A 20,819-nucleotide genomic window follows, 5' to 3' on the forward strand; every position below is an offset into this window, starting at 1 on the left:
TTAATATAAGCTTGATCCTATGCCCATGAAAAGCAGAGAATCCAGCAATCACTTTTATGGGGCTTTTGATCAGGTCCATAAAGCACACAGGCTATTAGAGGTACATGTACAGTTTTGAAAATGTAAGTGCCAGCACAGGAGTGTAAATGCAGTATTGATTCTTGATGATGGTGATAGAAAATTCATGGGCTCCAAAGTGTCTTAAGGCAGAACTTAAATTTAAAAGGCTGCAGAGGTGAATTTTGGATACATGTTCACATCCCAGAAACTTTCTGGCCTGCAGATGCGTTGCTTACTAGTGCAAAGAGCTGAGCACCCACCAATCCCATGGTCTTTTTTAGAAAACAAATCACCTCAGAAGGGAGATTGTGCAGCTGGCAGAAGCCTTCATGGCTTATCTGCGTGAGCAAAGGCTTTTGGTATTCAGCAACTGCCTGCCAGGTACCCTACACCCAGGGAAGACAGGAAGAATTCATCAGCTTCAACAGGAAGAAAGTAAAATTTACTATTGTGAACCATTTTCAGCACAAATACATGTCACTGCCTTCAGGCAGAAGCATATCTGGCTTTCTCTGGACCTTCCTCAGAGTTCTGCTTATCTGTGCACATTCAGCTGTCAGCCACATGCTACTTTTAACTAAGGAATTAATGAAGAGCACAAGGAGACCATAAGCTTTCTGCAAAACACAGAGAGGTGAGGGATTGGTGTTTACAGCTTAAGCAGTAGCTAGTGGCAAACAAATTTCCTAATGACTTTTCCTTTAAAACAGGCAACTAATGCTGTTGATTAGGTTGAAAAAGTATGATTTGCCACAGAAAAAGGATGACTTTCACAGCCTGTTTTGATAAACAGAATTGTTTGTGATTGCCTGATTATCTTGGTGAGATTCATATAGAATTCTGAAGATATAAAGGACCAAAAGTGTTAATTATAAAATTAAAACATTTTTATAAGGGACTGAACTCTGTTCCTTCAAAAATCTACATGTACATATTCAGCTGAAAAGTAAGAGACTGAGATACTTCATTTTCTGGCCTAGAAACATATACCTGCTACTCCAGCAAGAACAAAAGGAATAGTGAGTGATGTTCAGTGTCATCCATCTATTCCACCACTAGTTTTATCTAAAAGTGTGGGACATCCTGTAGCTAATAAACAACTCAGATGCAGTTAACAACCACAACTTTGTAATTACAAAGTATTAGATCTTTGGCCTATACAAATAAATGGAAACCAAAATAAGTCTTATTTTTAACTACTCCTATCTTTTTTATACAGACAACATACTATCAAACTGAAGCATTAGTCCGAAAATGTAACTGATATCAATAAAGTAGAATATAAATATTCAGAATATCTGTAAGCTGCTTTAAAATTGTAAGCTTAATTTCTAGTAAGAATTTGAGATTTCCCCCCTGCTTTTATTTTCCAAGACTTTCTTCTACATCTGCATGGGGTTTTTAATAATTCTTTTGGCTACTGGCATCCAAGATTCTCTCTGAATGAGTTGACTTAGTAAGCTGCAGTTCTGAAGAAATCCTACACATGGACAGACCAAACAAAGAAACAAACAAAAAAAGAGACTTGGTGAAATTGCACGTAAGTCCTACAACACTTAGAATGTAATAACCTATAGCTGTTGTTCACAACAAGACCGGGATGAGTTACCAGCAGATTTGGAAGGCTGCGCGACAGCTTTCTCTCTTCATTAAATGCTCTAATCACCATCTTGGACTTCTTCTGCCTAGTCCCTTGGATCAGCCCATGTAATCAGATCAGCTCTCACCAACCAGAGCCTCTAGATCCCATCTCTTTGTGGTAGTTACTCAATTCCTTCCTGCACATTAGCTCCTGTGGCTACTTACATGGGCATTCAAGAAAAGCAATCTGAATTAAGTAATTCAAGGAGGATCACCAATGCCACATTAAACATTTGTGTGGACATTTTAATTCAGAACTGAATGGCCTTAATGAATTAAAATACAATAATGAGCTTATGAACTGAATAAATATTCACCCAAGGGTTTATGGTGATACAAGTAATCTGTTTCATATTTATAGTTTAAATAGTTCAAGTTACAATGTACAACCAAGCCCTTGTATCAAACAAGACTTAGACCAAGATTTCTAAGAAACCGTTCTTCATCAAGCTATCTTCGATTCCTAATTCATAATCTGATTCCCAATTCATAATCTGATTTTTCCTATTAAACCTCTGTACACAGGGTAATTTAATTCAGCTTCTCTTTCTAGCAACTATTTATTATTCTTCAACATATTAGCCCCTGGAAAGAGCTCATGAAGCTAATGCTTTTTACTGGGTGACTGCCATCCATGTTTCAGATCCCTGTGGACCTGGTATTCTCATCCCTGCTGCCAATACCCTATACATTTAGCTGTGTATACCTTTTTAATGCAGTTCACAGACATGGAAATAAAGGGCAGCTATTTTGATTAAAAAATCCCATTAGATTAGAGTCACTGAGCTTCATGCTTGCATTACAATGCCAACCCAATTTCCTAAACACAACATGGGTCAGATGTCAATCAGGTCACTGATGGAGCAGGGCTCACTCGAGATAGCACCATGCTGGCCTCAGGGATTCCTGCTTCAGTTCCCCTGTGTGGGAAACACCGAGCGAGACCAAAACAGTATTCTAGGAATAAAACTTCCTCAACAGCACTTCTGAGTGAACACATCTAACAAATACCACTTTTGGAAACTACCCAGCAGCAGTCTCTAAAAGGCAAGGGAGGTTTTCTCTGTTGCTCTGGGAGTGAAAAGACCATATTCATCTCTGACCAAAGAATGGAGAAACTGGTGGAATCACTGAGCAGATTTCCCAGCTGAAGCACCTGGCCTGTGCAGTCCAAATCTGTTGAACTCTGCCAAGTCTCAAAGACATGTACCTGCACAACATCCGATTACTGATGGATGACAAATTTGCACAGCAGTATTCAATGGCTGCTGCTTTGATGGAATAAGAAAAATGATCTGGGGCATGAGTTACTTAAAAGCAGGATCCTGTGACCAGCCAGCATCCTGCTGGAAAAGACCTGCAGCGTTTTTGGGTCACTGGGATAACCTGGCACTACAGCTGCCCACTGTTGTCTTTGATGAGCCTTTGATCTCATCACAGACCAGATGCCTCATGGCTCCATGCCACTGTGAAACACTGCTTTTTTCACCCCACATCTTTAAAAAGGGCAATAAAAACTTCAAGAACAAAAAGCCAACAGTCTGATAAATACTAATTAATTTCCATGCTTAAAATGCAATCTAAAAATAAAAAGCAGCTTCAACGCATTTTGGGTTTAAATGAAAGCATTCTAAAATAACCTTTAAGGATGCAGTCTGATGAAGACTGTACGTTCGTGAATCACAGCAACAGCAGCTGAGGATATACAACAATTTTTTACACAAGACTGAGCTTCTTCCAAACATGCTTATTCTCTCTCCCCACAACCAGATACTCCATTATTGCTGATTCGTTGGTAAAATGCTTCTTAAAAACATCTCCAATCAATGTTGTTCTCTAATATATAAACTACACAGAAGCTTATGCTACAACATCTGTTTTTCAATCCTCAGAATTTGCTATAAATTCATTAATGAATTAATTGTATTATTATATTATTTTAACAGGAATACATTATTGCAGAATTATGTTGCATCACGACAGTTTGGGCGGCCTCATACAATCTTCATAGCCGCTGGAAATGTAATTAGCACAAAAACCAAACAGCCTCATTAAACATCCCTTTCCTGTAAGAAGGGACACATTCAAGAGCCTCGTGTCATACATTTTTCAGTCCAGCGTAGAAAAGTTCACTTCTTAATCCCCCAAATGTTCTGCAGCAGATCTCAGGAAGACACAATGATGCTCTGTAGTGGAATACATGCTCCCAGGGAAGTGATTAGACCCTCCATTTTTGAACCAGGAGCTTCTATTTGGCAATTCAAGTATAAAAATAGACAACTGCTTTAACTGCCTCCTGTGTACAAATCAGATCTGCACCTTCCGAACACATCTGAATTCTTTTAATCTGCTTAAAATAACAAATCTAAAAAAGGCTGATAATTTTATAATTCCATCATTAAAGAAGCAAACTTCTTCACCCACTGCCTTCCCTTGCTATCAAGTGCCGTCTGCCACCATAAGCTTTGGGTTGTTCATCTAATTGCGAGGTTGAAAACAGTCACTGACTTTAAACATCCCTGTGGATCCATAGTCCTAGAATGGTTTGGATGGAAGGGACCATAAAGATCATCTGGTTCCAACTCCCCTGCCATGGGCAGTGACACCTTTCACTAGACCAAGTTGCTCAAAGCCCCATCAAACCAAAGCAGCAAGCAAATACACATGCTAGTTTTGCTCCCTCTACAGAAATGCAAAAGAACAAACTTTAAGAAATGTGTCCTATAATTTTCCATGAATTCTGGTGCAACTTCTGGACAGCTTCACAAAAGACATGAAGAAAATATTAGTGAATGCAAAAAGAAGCTATGGGCAATCTGCATTTAGAACTAGGATATATTTTTTTTCTCATTTCCAAAATTAAAAATACATCAAGTATGCAATTTTAGACCAAAGCAAAAATAAAACTGAAAACAGCAATGGAACCGGTGAAGGGTCTTGAGCACAAGTCTGGGGGTTGTTCAGTCTGGAGAAAACAGCGCTCAGGGAAGATCTTACTGCTCTCTACAACTACGTGAAAGGAGGTTTAGTGAGGTGGGTACCTTCTCCCAGGTAACAAGCAATAGGACAGGAAGAAATGGCCTCAAGTTGTGCATGGGGAGCTTTAGACTGGATATTGGAAGGCTTAGACTGGATATTGGAATTGGATATTATATATTGGATATTTACTGAAAGGGTTGTCAAGCATTGGAACAGGCTGCCCAAGAAGTGGCAGTGTCACCATCCCCTGAGGTATTTAACAGATGTGTAGATGTGGCACTTAGGGATATGGTTTAGCGGTGGACTTGGCAGGGTTAGGTTAACAGTTGGACTTGATGAACTTGAAGGTCTTTTCCAACCTAAACGATTCGATGAAATGGATTTTAATTTTTTATTCAGTCCTTGGGCTCAAGCAGTGTAGTATTTCAGTAGACTTAAAATAAAGGCTTTCCTGTCTGTCAGGTCATTTTATATCTGAAATTCAGATTTTTACCTGAATTCAGATTTGCTACTATCTAGTACAAATTTGAAATGGAAATGTAAATTTTAGTAAAAGCTCCTCTAAGATTCATCTAGAAAAGACTGAAATATAATATAGGTATTTTCTGGACTTTCCTTCAGACAAAGATATTTGCTTAAGTCAATGTTCATTCATGAACAGTCCTAGTTCCTGCAAAACGGCACTTTTCTTCACCAGCTGACAATTAGCATCTCCCTCAAAAACACAGCTCAAAGCAGTGAACAAGGAAGCACTTGGTAAGTCTGGAAAGTGGTTGTATTACTGGGTTTAACAAAACTGAAGCTCCTTTTTGAAGTCTGGACTAAGTTTTGCATCAGTGCCATTTCTCTCTCTCCTCCCAAAAACTTGGAAATGATCAGTTATTTTCAGCAATGCGTTAATGCTCTATGAACTGCTTCGGCACAGCAAAAATACCTGGCTGGGACCAGCACCCATACTGCTTGCTCACTCTCTCACATTGAAAGTACCACTGGGGGTTTTACGCAGTCTTATTAATAAACAAGCTTTGTCATCGATGTGAACAGGACTTTGGGGTATTTCAGGCTTCATGGTAACCTCAGGCTCAGCTATACTGCAGGGCTGACCCCACTCTCTTTCTCCATGCTAATTCAGAATTACATTTATAAGTGATCAGAATAAGAGAGTGAAGGAAGAAAAATCATAATTACCTCAGCCATCCATACCTAAACCTAGAGACAGTCTGTCTGGCCTGCAAGCATAGGAGGAATTGCAACTGAAATACAAATACCGCTCATATGGGATCACAGTATTTATGAAATAAAATTCAGGAGAAGAGAATGGGACCATAAAGTTCTTTAAAACACAGTTATCCTTGTTAGCCAATAATAGAAACAAACCCACTGCTTTCATAGGACCTTTGCAGACAGATTTCAACAACTTGGTAAGTACTTGGGAAAAGCACTGAAAATCTCCCCACTTTAAGCTACCTGCCCAAAGGTACAGGCAGAGGTGAGGGCAGGCATGTGTGCAGGCAGCGCTTCTCCTTCAGTTCCCCAAGCAAAGGTCTCATCCAAATAGCTACTCTGACTAGTTTAACAGCCCAGGAGTTTTACATGAGGAGGCAATCACCGGCAAAACAGAAGGGAGTAGGAAGGTTTAAGAGCAGCACTGGAAACACATCATTGAATTTCTACTGATTGGAATATTCTGGAAAGTAAAGTTCAAAATATTTACCTATTGAAGTTAGAAATAATCAGCAGTAGGGATACAATGATCTGGGTATGGTTTATGAATATCAGTTCCTCTAATTGCACAGATTCACCACATTTTGTTTTCTTCTTGTTATTCATAAGAAACATTGAAAGTCCTTGCCTGTAAGTGTTGCCAAATTTAAACAATCCCTCTGCTGACTGGGAGACTTAACTTATATAAACACATTGACATATGAATTTTTTTAGAGCACTTTTTTAGTAACTCTGGATGGAAAAACCAAAGCACTGAGGCTTAGCAAGTTAAAAATGTAGCAGTTGAGCATAAAATGAATGGCTGGTTTAATGCATGTTCTGGGAGTGGGGCAGCTAAAGCTTGCATGAGTGGATTTTGTTTTGGCACACTTTATTTTCTTTAATCAGCTCCAGCAGGAGTGAAAGCAATGGTAGAGCATGTATTCCCTCCCTAAAATGCAAACTGAGAAAAAAACAGATGCTGTCTTTTGTGGCACTGTCTACAGTACTGGGCTTCAATGTTTAGATCCAGTGCAGAGACCTCAGCTGTTCCAGTTTAACAGAGTAACTGCTAGCAAGAGAAGTCTGTCATCTTCAGTACAGACAACTATTAAGAGTCCTAAGACCCTTAGACAACAGATCAACCCATAAACCTGCCCTGAAAGTCCTAGTCCCCCAGCTCAACATTCCCCAACTCAGCTGATGATGCCTGGGTCACACTGATTTGCCTCTTGGCACTTCTGATACCCTGCTTTACATTGTTCAGGCCCAGTCTTTATACTTTCATACTCCCCAGCCCTACACCTTGAGATGGGTTCCTGAACACCACCCTCTGCAATTTCACACTAAGCAAATGAAGCTTCAAATGAAGCAGGAGTGGGTCTCCAGTCTTCTCAGGAAAGCACCCAAAACACTAAGCTAGGAAATCACTGTCACATCTTTCTTTGGCCACAGAACAGGACACAGCTCATTAGATCACTCACGGGTATCAGGGATGGGAGCTGTGGCACTGGAAGATGGATCTGTCCTTACCATGCTGCAGAAAAAGTTGTATTTCTATGGGGGGATCTGTGACATCAGTGAGGGGAGGTTTCAAAGTACCTAGGAGGAAAGCCTGAGATACAGATTTCATTTTCTCCCATTAGCATTATTGATTGTTTCCGATAACTGTCTACCTGATAACAGAGCTGCTGTGGAGCTTTCTTTAGACACTGGACCTTCTCTGCTCATTTTACAGGGTGCCTATGTACCTAACCCAAAAATTGCTGAATCCTTCCCTCTCTTATTGTATAGCTGAGCGTTCTCTACACTCCTTTATTTCTCACCTTCTCCTGCTTTCCTCTTCTCATTGCAACCAGTTTCCTCCAAGTACAAGTTACACGCTTCCTCCTTCCATCTGCCTGAGCACTGCAGCTCAGGAAGCAAGGACAGGGGAAGACGGACACAACAATTCCTTAAAATGAAGGTCACCAGAAACAGGAAATGGTGAAATGAGACATTTTCCCCTATTCAGACCCCTGCAAGCAGCTGAAATACTTTTTTCTGAAAGGTTGCAAGCAGTTGTCTCTTGATGAATACAGTGATAAAAAAACTTCAATAATATTTCAAGTAAGACCAGAACTTATCTTCCCTCAGGCTTCTTTATTTCATAAGCGCTTCATTCTCTAAAACATCACCAGGAAATGACACTTCACCACCACATGTACGCACTGAAATAAAACTACAGCGCACGCAGGAACTGTTTTCAAATTCGCATCAAGGCAAGCAGAACAAGATCAAGGTACTAAAAGCAATGGCAAAGGTGTGGCTGAGGAGACAGTGAGCTTACTCTCTTGCTATCTGCTTTGCTGATTCCCAGAGAACCTATCATGGCTTTAAAAACCTTGTGCAGCCTGCTGGAACCATCCCAGCCACATCCAGTCCAGATAACATGCTTGGGCAAAGAGAATTAACTCTTTCTTCCTGGCTCCTTCTGCCATAAGTGAGACTGCGCTTCTTATCAGTTATAAGAAACAGTCCCATCAACTGATACAGTCTTGCCATTTAGAAATTTGCCTTTGCTCCCGATGCTAGATTTGTCAGCTTTATCATACTGCTCGCTGCCGTGAGGGGCCCTCAGCCCTCATGGTAATAAACGTTTCCACACTTTCTGTGCAAGGAGAAATTTTAGGTGAGTTTAAAAAAGTACACCAGAGTTTTTACTATAGCATGAATAATTGTGGCTGAGATTAATTTCTTTGTCTATATAAACTTCACTGTGTATATAAAACTTCACTGTCAGTAGTGTTCCTATTGTACTGTGGGAGTTTCAGCATCCATCAAAGAACTTTCACCAGACCTCTGTGGTAAAATGATCGACAACCCTGACATTGCAAAAATACTCTTTGCTGCGGGAAGCTTCACTTCTATCTAGGAGGAGGATTACTGCGAGAATTAACTTGTTTCTGGCCCCACCGTGGTACACTGGTGTTACTCACACAGTATAGTCTCCCTTCTGCTTGCTCTGAGATTGAGCTTGTTCATAGATGGAGCCCATCTGTCACTCATGGCGCATGTCCTGAACAACCTTCTTATTACTCCACCTTCAGCAGAAGAGGTTGCTCAAATCAAACCCCAGATGCAGGCTCATCTGGCACTTACCATCTGCAACAACAGATCACCCCATAGTGTGATCTTTTCTACCTGCTCTGGCTGCTCTAAAACATACCTAATGATGATGCTTACAGACAGACCAACTGCAAGGCAAAGGCATTAGAAGCCTGCATCAAACCCGTAACTTTCACCTTCATGACTAAGTCAGCATCAAGGCAATGTCAGACTTTGGTCCTTTCTGCAGTCGCTTCAGGGGTATCTAACCAACATTACCTATAAACATACAAAGTATATGACGCATGCATCCTTTTAACCTTCTACTTGTCAGTGGCAATAAAATAACAAAGACAGAGGATGAGGGACTTGTTACGCTCAAACACCACAATATGAGTACTGATGTGCTGAAAGGAACCATATATAAAAAGCATAATGTTAAGGTCCTCAATCAATCAAATTAAAGATTTTCTATCTCATCTCATGCAATTACCAGGTGTGAGAAAATAACTTTACCTATTACCTAAAAGTGTTTTTTTTGCTCACTGTATTTTAAAGTATTCATCACTGAATAAATAATCAGAGCTTTCAGTCTGATAAAGATATGGATACAAAATGTTAGCACTTGGAACTCTCAAGAAAAGGGCAACCCCTTTCAATCTTAAATGCCAGCCTGACTCTCTCTTTCTTCCAGTGCTCTCCCAGGAAAAAACTCCCACAAATTTCAAAGGAAGTTTCAACAGATAAGGTCATGTGTTTTGACCCTTACCACTTTTGACATTAAAAATAATTGAATCTATTGTTGCAGCAAGTAAGAGCCCAATAAAATACTTGTATTAGTATTTTTTTTTTTTTTTTTATAATTACTGATGTTCTATGCAGGTGGAAAGCTTGGGTGCATGCCTGTAGGACACTAATGGGATTTTTTTTTTTCCAAGCATCACATTTATCAGTGCACTAGAAAAAAATAAGCCTGTATTACAAAGTTTCATGCTGTCTCTCATTATCCCATTTTATAAGCTTGTCCTTTGATTTATTATAAAGATTAAATATATTTTATCAGTGAGATCAGAGGTATTAGATGAGAGGCCATGGAAATACCAGAAGAAAACTGCTAGTTTTCCATGTGTAAACTCTTTTGTATATCACATCTTAGGTTCAGCCAATGCTGCTGAATTGCCACAGGGGTCTGATAGGATCACAGAATCACAGAATCATGGTGGTGGATTCATGTTCCCCAGCATTGGGCATGATGAAAACTGTGGGGTCTCCACCTCTCATACAGTCCAGATGTAAATCTCTCCCCCTGCCTCCTGCAGGGTGCTCTGCAAATTGTTTATCTTTGTCAACTTTGCTGCAGTTGGTAGCAGGGTCGCTGACGGGAATACCAATTCTGCAGAGCAGCGGTAGGATACTGTTAGCTTACCAAAGATGATTTTTTTTCTTTAAATTTATTTATTTTTTAAAAGAAAGAGTTTGGATTAAACTGAGATCAAATCTAGTCCTCAATCGACAATCTCCTGCAACCAGAAGACCCAGATTTTAAATTGATTTTTCAGGGACTAAAGTCCCTCTTTCTAGGGGAAGAGATACATTGGAATGTGTGGTAAAGTTTCCTATACCTCTGAGAAGAGGAAACACAAGTTTTTACTGTGTTTTTAATCCCTATGTACTTTACAAATGATGTGACAAATGGGTTCTTCTTGTAATGCCCAGAACAGATTATGTAGGTGTATTCAATCCAGTTTAAAACTAATCAGACAAACCACAGCAGTGTGCAGCTCAGCCCCACCTCCCGGAGCTGGATGAACCATACAAATAAATACTAGGCAGGCTTTGGCAACCCATGGCACCTTCTGAACTTCTGTGGTTATCTTCCTAGTTGTATCCAACTAACCCAGCATGCTGCATGGAGCTAGCTTCAAAGCAGTTGTCACCACAGCATCCACATATCCCTGAGCTATATACAGTTTTCATGGAAATCCTGCTACGCTTCATTGTGGTTATGTCTGATACAAAACATGAAAGACAAGCCTTTTGATTTGGAGAAACATGTCATTTTTGGTGACAATAGCTTCTCAGCTGTCAAGTCAAAAAATACGATTGTCACTCAGAGTAATATAGCCATCTATTCCAGTTCATTAGTCTTTGTCTGACACATCAGTGAGCAGCTTAAACAGCACACAGTAAAGAACATCTTCAAGTATAAACCCTGAAAATTCTTATTCTGCATTTAACCTTACGCAAGAATTTGCACTTAGCTAAATGAGACCTCACATGCAATTACAGGCCATTTTCAGGAGTACAGGCTTTAGGGTGTCAGAAGGTACAGTCAAGTCTCCTGCCTGAAAGCCTTCACTGTGCAATAAAAAGGTCAGAGAGCAACTGGGCTGTAATTCAAGCTTCTTCTGGCTCTTGAAGGAGCGAGATCTTCACTGCTTTCTTTCAAGTTCTAGTAAGAACAGTAAGAAATCAGAAAAAAATTCATGTGTTCTTGCAGACAATCCAGGCTTATGACTTGCAAAACCACATGTAGTAATTATCAGTCATCGTGGAAGAACAAAGACAAGAAATCTTCTAAATAGATCACAAAGCTTGAAAACAAACACATCAGGTACCAGTTTCTACCACATGCATAGGTGCCTGGATATGGAATTCTTGCTCAGACCAAGTAACAATATAAAAATAAGCTTCTGCAAATTTTCATACTTATTTTTCAATTAAAAGAGTCTTAAACCAGGAGCATTAGAAAGCAATAGCATAAGGAGGGGTGTGGCAGGAACAGACTTTTGTTTTTCTCAGAAAACAAATGACATACATCTTTCCTGCCCACTAGAACAAATAATTTATGGTTATGCAAGTTACTCAGTAAAAAGTCAACTCTTTTGTCATGCATTTTTCTTGCTCCTCTATTAGCAGTTACAAGGAGTTTGAATGTGGCTAAGTTCTCCAGAGCTGTTTTTTCATGCTACTATTCCCTTTACACATAATCTTGTAAATCAGTGTAACAAGATTCCTTCCGATTTACCCTCTAGCTCTAGTAGCAGAACCTGAATATACAGCTTTGGTGAGCTGCTGCTTTAACTGTAGTGCACTCAAAATGTTGTTTTTGCCTTTTTTTAAAAGCAAAAGCTGGTAACAGAGCTAAAGATCTCTTAGAATCTGAAAAATCTCTCCAAGCCAAGTTTCAACAACCTTAAAAACATACATGAATTGGGGCTGCATTACAAACTTTTAGTCTTGTTTAGCAAACAGTTACAGACTAACAAACCAATCTGACCGCAACTATTACCTGCTGAAGTGTGCTTAAATTTTTCACTCTTCTTCTTCCTCCACTTCCATGGCTTAAAAAGCCTCCCAAGAGTGGCAAATTTGCTTCTTCTTCTGATCGGAGGCGTGTGAGTCCCAGGTACTAGAGAATCTGAACGCATTGCAGCCAGTCTTTCCACTTCTTCAGCTGTAGTTTCAGCAAGAAAAGGAGAAAAAAAAAGGGGGGGGGGGAATGAAATAACTGCTTTAATAAATCACCAGACAACCACACAGATGGTCAAAATTTTCCATGGTTACAGAGAACAGTAAAAAAGAGAAAAAAGTGTAGTCATTATTTTAGCATTGTTTTCTATGATGGGGCTACAGTACTGATGGATAGGGGAAAAGTAGCTGATGTTGTCTACCTGGGCTTGTGCAAAGCATTTGACACTGTCCATGACACTGGAGGGAAGGGATGCCATCCAGAGAGACCTTGACATGCTTGTGAGGTGGGCTGATGATGCCAACCTCATGAAATTTAACCATGCCAAGTGCAAGGTCCTACACCTGGGTCGGGGCAATCCCAGGCACAGCTACAGGTTGGGCAGAGAAGAGATTCAGAGCAGCACTGCAGAGAAGGATTTGGGGGTGTTGGTCGATGAGAAAATGAACATGAGGCGGCTTCAGTGTGCGCTTGCAGCCCAGAAAGCCAACCGTATCCTGGGCTGCATCAAAAGGAGCGTGACCACAGGTCGAAGGAGGTGATCCTCCCCCTTTACTCTGCTCTTGTGAGACCTCACCTGGAGTACTGTGTGCAGTTCTGGTGTCCTCAACATAAAAGGGACATGGAACTGTTGGAACAAGTCCAGAGGAGGGCCATGAGGATGATCAGGGGACTGAAGCACCTCCCATATGAAGACAGGCTGAGAAAGTTGGGGCTGTTCAGCCTGGAGAAGAGAAGGCTGCGTGGAGACCTCATAGCAGCCTTCCAGTATCTGAAGGGGGCCTATAGGGATGCTGGGGAGGGACTCTTCATTAGGGACTGTAGTGACAGGACAACGGGTGATGGGTTTAAACTTAAGCAGCGGAAGTTCAGGTTAGATACAAGGAAGAAGTTCTTTACTGTGAGGGTGGTGAGGCAGCAGAACAGGTTGCGCAAAGCAGAGGTAAATGGTCCATCCCTGGTGGTGCTCAAGGCCAGGTTGGACAGAGACCTGGGCAACATGGTCTAGAGTGAGGTGTAGAGGCTGGAACTGATGATCTTAAGATCCTTTCCAAATCAAACCATTCTAAGACTTAATTTCAGTGGAATCCATAATCTGCTGTAAAGATCATTATTAGCCATCAGTTTCGACGGAAATATAGATTATTACAACAGGCAAGTTACAATTCATACTTAATTGTTCTGCATCACTCTAGACAGCCAACAATCCATCTGACAACCATTACTGGGGAAATGGGGTAGAGACTTGGGAAAAGAAAGCGCCAGAAGGAAAAAAAAAATAAAATAAAAGGAGCAGTATGGCTTACAAGAAATATTGCAAGTTTGGGTTTGTTTTTTGGTGTTTTTTGGGTGGTTTTTTTTTCAATAGAAAGAGACATTTCCATGAATTAATGTCTATCAAGAGTAAGGACTCTGATAAGTAATGACCTTCTGGTGTCATTACTGCGTCCATTAAAACTGCCTGGGTTACAAAAGGTGCTGCATTAATAACAGAAAGGGTGCTAAAAAAAATCAGACTAATAGAATTGTTTAGGTTAGAAAAGACCTTTAAGATCATGAAGTCCAACTGTTAACCTAGCACCGCTGAGTCCACCACTAAGCCATGTACCACATCTATACATCTTTAAAGTACCTCCAGGGATGGTGAGTCCTACTTTCTGTCCACTCATTCCCCTCCAATTCTCCTTTTAACACAGGAACTTCAAGAAATTTTAGAGTCCACACTAAGAGCTGAATTTCCTCAGAACTGTTTTCACTAGGCTGTGTTTAAAAATTTCAGCATTCTGTAACTTTCATCCTGTAATACATCATGACAGTCTATATAGCTAAAGAAAATCCAAACCCTGAAGAATTTAAATTACCCTTCTCCCCCAGTGACAGCAAGAGAAGTCTGGAGATGGTCACTTGGCACAGTTACATTGCATGGTCCCCCTTCACATTTGCTGGGACAATGTATGCTACTAGCTTTGAGAAATAACATCCCTGTGATTAGAGGCACTGAGAGAGGTAAGCCAAGACCACAAAGGAAAACACCAACAGAGAAGTACCAGCAGCCCTGGAGAAAAGTTCTCTCCATGCCATAAATGCCAGGACTGCAATAAGCTCTCCCAGCCCCAGGCTGATGCATGCACACTCTTTCTCCACAAAAAAACATCTGCAATACTTAAGTCATATAGGAAGAGGTTTGGTTGGGGGGTTTCTAAAATTGTTGGTGTTTTGCTTTGTTTTCTGTTTTAGGGATACCGTTTGCCAGGCTGGTGTTGTAATGCAACACTGCCAGTAAAACCGATCTGTGTGGTTTGCACACGCAGAGTCTGGATTCTTAAAGACAGGATGCAGCTCATCATCCCTCCTGCTCTGAAGACAGCAACCCAGTTTCTATCACCTCTAGCATATTAAATATTAATCTCATCCACAAAAGCTCTGGAACCTCAGCAAGAACATCATTCTGAAGGGATGAGCATACCCACTCCACACTCACACAATCACCAGAGATTTTTGGCTAGCAAATTCTTATGTGTCTCAATGGAAATTTTTCCGAGGCTTTGAGTGTGCCAAATTTAGGATGGTTTTCATGGGAACAGCCAGAGACACATTTCTAGCACAAAGGAGGTTTCATTACCAGAATTTCAAACTGAAATCCTATTTGAGACCCTCAGGTTTTTGCAAGAAGTTTGGTTATTTTGTTATTGCTCTTTTGTTTGCCTTGAACATTGGCAACACAGTCCTTTTTTCCTGTAAAATATCACTGCCAGATACAGCTGCCTCTAATATTCTAGAGTAAAAAAAAGAAAAAAGCTACACAGCAAGATACAGAGAGCCCAAGTGTTTCAGTGGAAATGGTTAAAAACAACTATTCTTTGGGGTAATGGAGAGAAAGACAGGCATTTCTGAGAATATCCTCTTTCCATTTAAAGCAGAGGGGAAAAAAAAGGCAGTCTGGACAAAGCACTTCATTCTGTTGCAGCTCTTTGTGCCCAATTGCCTAGAGAAATACCTTCTTATCCAGAGAACCCATTACAAGGCTCTGTCCTGTGCAGGGGCTGGGACATGCTGTATCAAGGCTGGAAATTGCCTCATTATGCTGAACAAACCATGAGGGTAAAAAGAGGAGGAAATCAGAAATTTCCTTATACTTTCTGATTTCACTAGAATATGCTGGGCTTTGAAGACCAGCACAGGGTACTGACTACCGCCCTCTACAGGCAGACCCCCTCCATTTTTATGATGCCTCTGGTTAAAGCATCGCAAGATCACACTGTGTTCCACTGGTATGATTTTTTAGAGATGCTGCTAGAAGTAATGGGCTTGTATTGTCTTTGCTGCCTTACTTGGAGGATGCAGAGTACAGAAGTGGCCCGTTTAGCAAACTGGGAACGACATGCTACTGCTGCTGAATCAGGCATCCTGCTGCATAAGCCCACAGCTTAAACAACGGAATTCCTATTGCTGCTCACCCTCTCTACTTTTCCCCATCATTGAGCCACCATTTCTGCTACCCAGGTGCCTTAGTTAGTAAGTCCCAGAGCTGCAACAACTCCTCTTTGAGAGCTGGTCCTAACTGGTACTGGTGAGGCCATTCCCTAGAAAACTGACATCTTTTAAAGACTCTTTCCTTTTGTATCATACAACCCCTCTGTCCCACACCAGCTGTGCTCTCACTGCCCCTGGGAAGCTTTACCCATTCAGGGTAAATGAGTATGGATTCACAGTCAGGCAAAACCAACACTGGAGTCAAAACGAATTTACCCAAAGGGTGAGTTCATTAAAAGCCAAGCACAGTGTCAAAACCATTACCATATTTTGACTGCTTTTCCCTGAATTTCAGTATCACCTCTCACACAGATGTGCCCCAGGAGTCCTGCTGTGCTCTCCATCAGCCATGAACATGGCTCTTCTCCTTCACCCTCTCCAAACACACACACAGCTCCAAGCTAATGCAAGTAACAGCTCTTTTCCCCTTTTGCTCCTATTTCTCAGAAGGACTACCTCATTTTTTTTCATGAAAAATACTCTCAAGAGCACTACTAATTCAAAGCATAATAATCACTGGCTAGGAATGAACCACATTAGCATAAAGGCATGACAGTTTCAATACAGCAAAAATAAAAGCAGACCATGATGCAAGAAGTAAGAGCCAGATTTCTGCACTCTTTCATGCTGCTGCATCTTTTCCTCGAGTTGGCTGGGTTTCTCTGCCTTTTTGGCTCCTAACGACTATTGACTCGCTGTGGGCTGTGACTCCCACTGCTAACAGCAGGCTCCGTAGGCTGGTTTCACACCCTTGCTGTTCCCCAAAAAAGGTGGTACTTGCACGAATGGAAACCAACCAGGCCTTGCACTTGGTGTTCTTTGTGCCGTCAAAGAGGAAAGCAGTCACAGCAGTCCCAGTTTCATCAGTCTGCTCAACTGGGAGAGAGAACTGCCATGTGCATTGGTGCCTCTAGACATACTGTTGAGGGATCATGTTGAGGTCGGTGCCACAACCATGATGTTTACGGGTCACAATGACTGTTGATACTTGGTGCTTTTGGGAGCTTGTTCTGACTTTTTTTCCCTGGTATCTGAGAGATCTTGCCAGGACACAGAGAGACACTGGGAACTGCAATTATGGCAAGAGGACAATACACTTCCCTCACACTTTCTCCTGTCCAAGACGTCACCCCAGAATAACAAGGGGAAAATGACCTAAGTGCTTTACACAGGCAGTTTGACTGCGAGGCAGCTCTCAAAATTTTACTGTAGTCCTCAAGACACTTGATGTTCATATAGATTGAACATTAAGCAAGACTTGTGGTTTTAATGAGAAAAAGTACAACAAATAATACTTTACATCCCAGTAATGTAAAGGAAATTTTGTAATCCTGATTATAATATGCTACAAAGATTTACAACAATAGAAGGTCTAAAAGCTAACTTCTCTCTTTTTTTGTTGTTGTTGTACTGCAGCTAACCCTAGGTTTGAGGATTATTTGACCTCAATCATTCTGAGGTTTGTGAGCTGTAATGCACTGCAAGGACACCTGATATGGACAAAATCAGCAAGTCTAGGAGAGGCAGTTTGAAAAGCAGTTCTTCAAAATAGTCAATTTATCAGACCAAGAAAAAAAGAGGCCTAATCTGTATGTTCTTATGAGTTTCTCACATCTTTCAGCAGGGTGTTGATTTCCAGAAGGTCGAGTAACAGACAGTGTAGGGGTCTCCTAATTTTTATATTTGAGAAGCTTAGCAAGCAGATCAAAGGCCTTCCCAAAGACAACATAACTTACTAAGTTTTCCTGGAGAATGACAACTAGTTTTGTTATTTCCACATCTCTCTGCGAATCATGGCATTGATTAATGTTGCTGACATATCATATTCCCAGCTTCCATTTTAGAAAAAAAACCCAAATAAACAAACAAAAAAAAAACCACCCAAAAAAAAAAACCAAACCACTCTTGCCACATTTGGGAAGACAGAGCAATTTCACTACTGAACCCCAAAACCCATCCATCCCATCCATAATGCTTAGTATTACCTTCCCTACTGATAATCACACTAGGTTTTCTCTCAGACCATTTCTGAACACTTGTTATTCATAATCAGACACATTATTGTCTTAACAGCACTTTACTGTCCAAAGTTAGATTTAAAGCCTTCCTAGGAAACACCAATGGCTACTTTATCCTTCCTGTTACATTTGCACAAATCTGTATTAACAGTTTGAAAATAATCTTCACCCTGAAGATGTAATTCACTAAATGTGCCATTTTACTTAATGACAACAAATCTATGTAAAAAAAAAAAAACCAACGTAATACTTCTTATTTCTAATTTACATCTAATCAGTCTTTATTCCGCAGATTCATTTCCAACAAACTTCTGTCGCAAAGTTGCTTTAGAACTCTGCACCCTGAATATCCTTCACTTCAGAAAGCACAGACCTCGTTCCAGCAGCCTTGTTCAACACAAGATGTAGACGCACCATGTGTCTTTTTGGAATGACGGGAAACCTGAAAGACTAATTGCTGAGCACTTATGTCTTCTCTTTACCTGGATGGGAACACTTTAAAATTAAAAAAACCCACCTTGCTTTTCTTTCAGGAAAATGGTTCATTTTCTGCTCTTCTATTATCATCTGTTATTTCCCTTTAATTTCCCTTTGCACCTGGAATTAATTTTCATCAGTCCTGCCTTTACTATCTGAATTGCCCATTTAAACTTTTCCTAACTTCTCCAAGGTTTGTTTCCAATGAAAGACAAGGCATAGCATGCAGCAGTCTAAATGAGTCTTGCCAAACGAGGATGACTACCTCTCCGGTTGACAACAGCTCCCACAGGATATACACATTTGCAGTGGCACTGACTGGGCTGGTGTAGTGAGTTTATGAGCCATGAAGAGGCTGTCAGTAGCTTTCCTTTGCATGCTAAGTAGCACCCACATTTTCCAAACCCCTGCCAATTAATCTCTCTCCCCAGGTGTGTAGCACTTTGCACTGTATTTGTAACTAAATCTCTAACCCTCTACACTTGCCTGTGTCAGACCATGGTACCACTCTGCTCTCTGCTGTGATCTCTCCTTTTCAGCCTATTTATTTCTCTAGTCGGAACATAAGTGCAAAGAATAGCTTTGCAAGTCAAATCCCTTTAGGACCCTGTTTTCAACTTCCCCGCATTTTGACGTAAAACATTAATTATTCATGCTGATTGCAATCTGAAAGCCGTTTTTTTTTAACCTCTGCAAACTATACTGCACTGCATGCATCACTATGAAAATGTCTTTATTGATATGAAATCTGTCAAAACATCAAGTATTTTCCATATTATGACATAGTGCACAAGTATAACATACTTGCAACAAAAGCACTTATATCATCAGTAGCTACATAATCTCTTCCATAAACCCTGCAATTACAGAAAATAAGGATTGTTAGATTTGTGTTAAACCACGACAACTGGTATCAGCTATTTTTTGTATACCTTATTGCTCTTATTACTCCCTGGATTTTATATCTCTTAAGTATTTATTACATACAGATTTAAGGCTAAATCCACTAAACAGTATTGCAGCTCCTAACTGTTGGGTGTCCAGACTCTAGAGCAGAACCCACAGGTCTGTTCTCAGTACCACACTATGTGGAGACTCAGCAACTCCAAAACAGGACTCAGAGCAGATACTGCAAGTGGAGCACAACCAAAAAAGTCAAGAGAAAAGCAGAACCAGCAGAAGCAAACCAGATACCCTGCTTTTCTTGGAGCTACAAGAAGACAATTCCACAAGTACCAGGAATTGCTCTGGCAAAAACTTCAGCTTGAAAGGAAAGGAAATTTTACCCTAAGTGGCAAGCAGGAAGCACATTTCCCTATATTTTGTTTAGACTTGATAGCAAAGTGTCTTCTTGAAGGAGCAGGTAATGATTACATTTTCATGGTTGGATTTCTCTCTTATTCAAGCCTGACCTGCAAATTCTACTCAGCTACAATATATAAAAGTAATCCAAGAAAAGGATCCAGTCCATGGAAACCCATGGGTTTGTTGCTCACACTTTGCTAGGCTTCTGCTACTGGGTGATAATTTTCCTAATTGCCATGTGGACAGAAGCAGACATAGTTGCTCATACAAAAGAGCACACTGATCTACTGGCCTTTCACTGGGAACCTCATGGAAGGGAAGTTCTCCACCTTTCTGGAAACAAACCACTAGTGCTAAAGGCTGGCCATTTATTTTGAGAAACCCCAAGAAAAGTATTTTCAATGATTCTCATTTCTTAGCAGACTTTTGGTGGACTGAGTAATCTCTGATCTTTATCTTTTGAGGTTCTCATGTAAGAATACCCAATATTTTTATTTTATTTTACCAAAAAAGTGCACTTTAGAAGGCATATCTTTAGACTATTCAGAAACCTGAGAGGAGCATGTACTCTTATTCAAAGTAACTACATTCAGTAAATGGCATTATAAACATTAAGCTTTCTAAACAAAATGGTACCCTCTCGCCACTATCATCATAAAGATAAAAAAATTAAGGTTTTAATTACTTTAATGGCTGGGAGAAAGGAAAAAGTACTTTTATTTAACAGCTAGAAAGTTCAAACCACTCCCTTGTAAAATGTATATTGCTCCTCTTGGGAAAAAGAAATTTCTGTGTCTTTTCCTTAAAGAAATTGACAGGAGGTTGGCCAAGAGCAAAAGAGGAATGATACCAAATGGCACATTTATAACAAGCATAAATGTGAGTTAAAAACCAGAGTCAGTAACGGCTTAGCAAAAAATAGCATGTTTCACTAGACTCTGAAAGAACACAGTCTGTATGCATGTTCTGGAATGCAAAAGGAAGAGGGAATACTTCTGCTTTGACTACCTAAGTGCAGCTATATTTGGTCTTTGCCGATTGTC

At 40.4% G+C, this 20,819-nt stretch overlaps 1 protein-coding gene across 3 annotated transcripts in view; it reads right to left on the reverse strand.

The window, feature by feature from the left end:
• PHACTR1 (phosphatase and actin regulator 1) overlaps positions 1-20,819 on the reverse strand; it is a 313,779-nt gene that overhangs the window by 111,588 nt on the left and 181,372 nt on the right. For all 3 annotated transcript variants that reach the window (XM_061346476.1, XM_061346479.1, XM_061346478.1), the window contains one exon: positions 12,263-12,427. In XM_061346476.1, the coding sequence (XP_061202460.1) occupies positions 12,263-12,427 (165 nt within the window). The remainder of the gene's footprint in view (positions 1-12,262; positions 12,428-20,819) is intronic.

This window comes from Neopsephotus bourkii, unplaced genomic scaffold, assembly GCF_033783945.1.
Source record: "Neopsephotus bourkii isolate Nb327-2 ecotype Australia unplaced genomic scaffold, CSIRO-AGI_Nbou_v1 NB_272, whole genome shotgun sequence".
Classification (NCBI taxonomy): Eukaryota; Metazoa; Chordata; class Aves; order Psittaciformes; family Psittacidae; genus Neopsephotus; species Neopsephotus bourkii.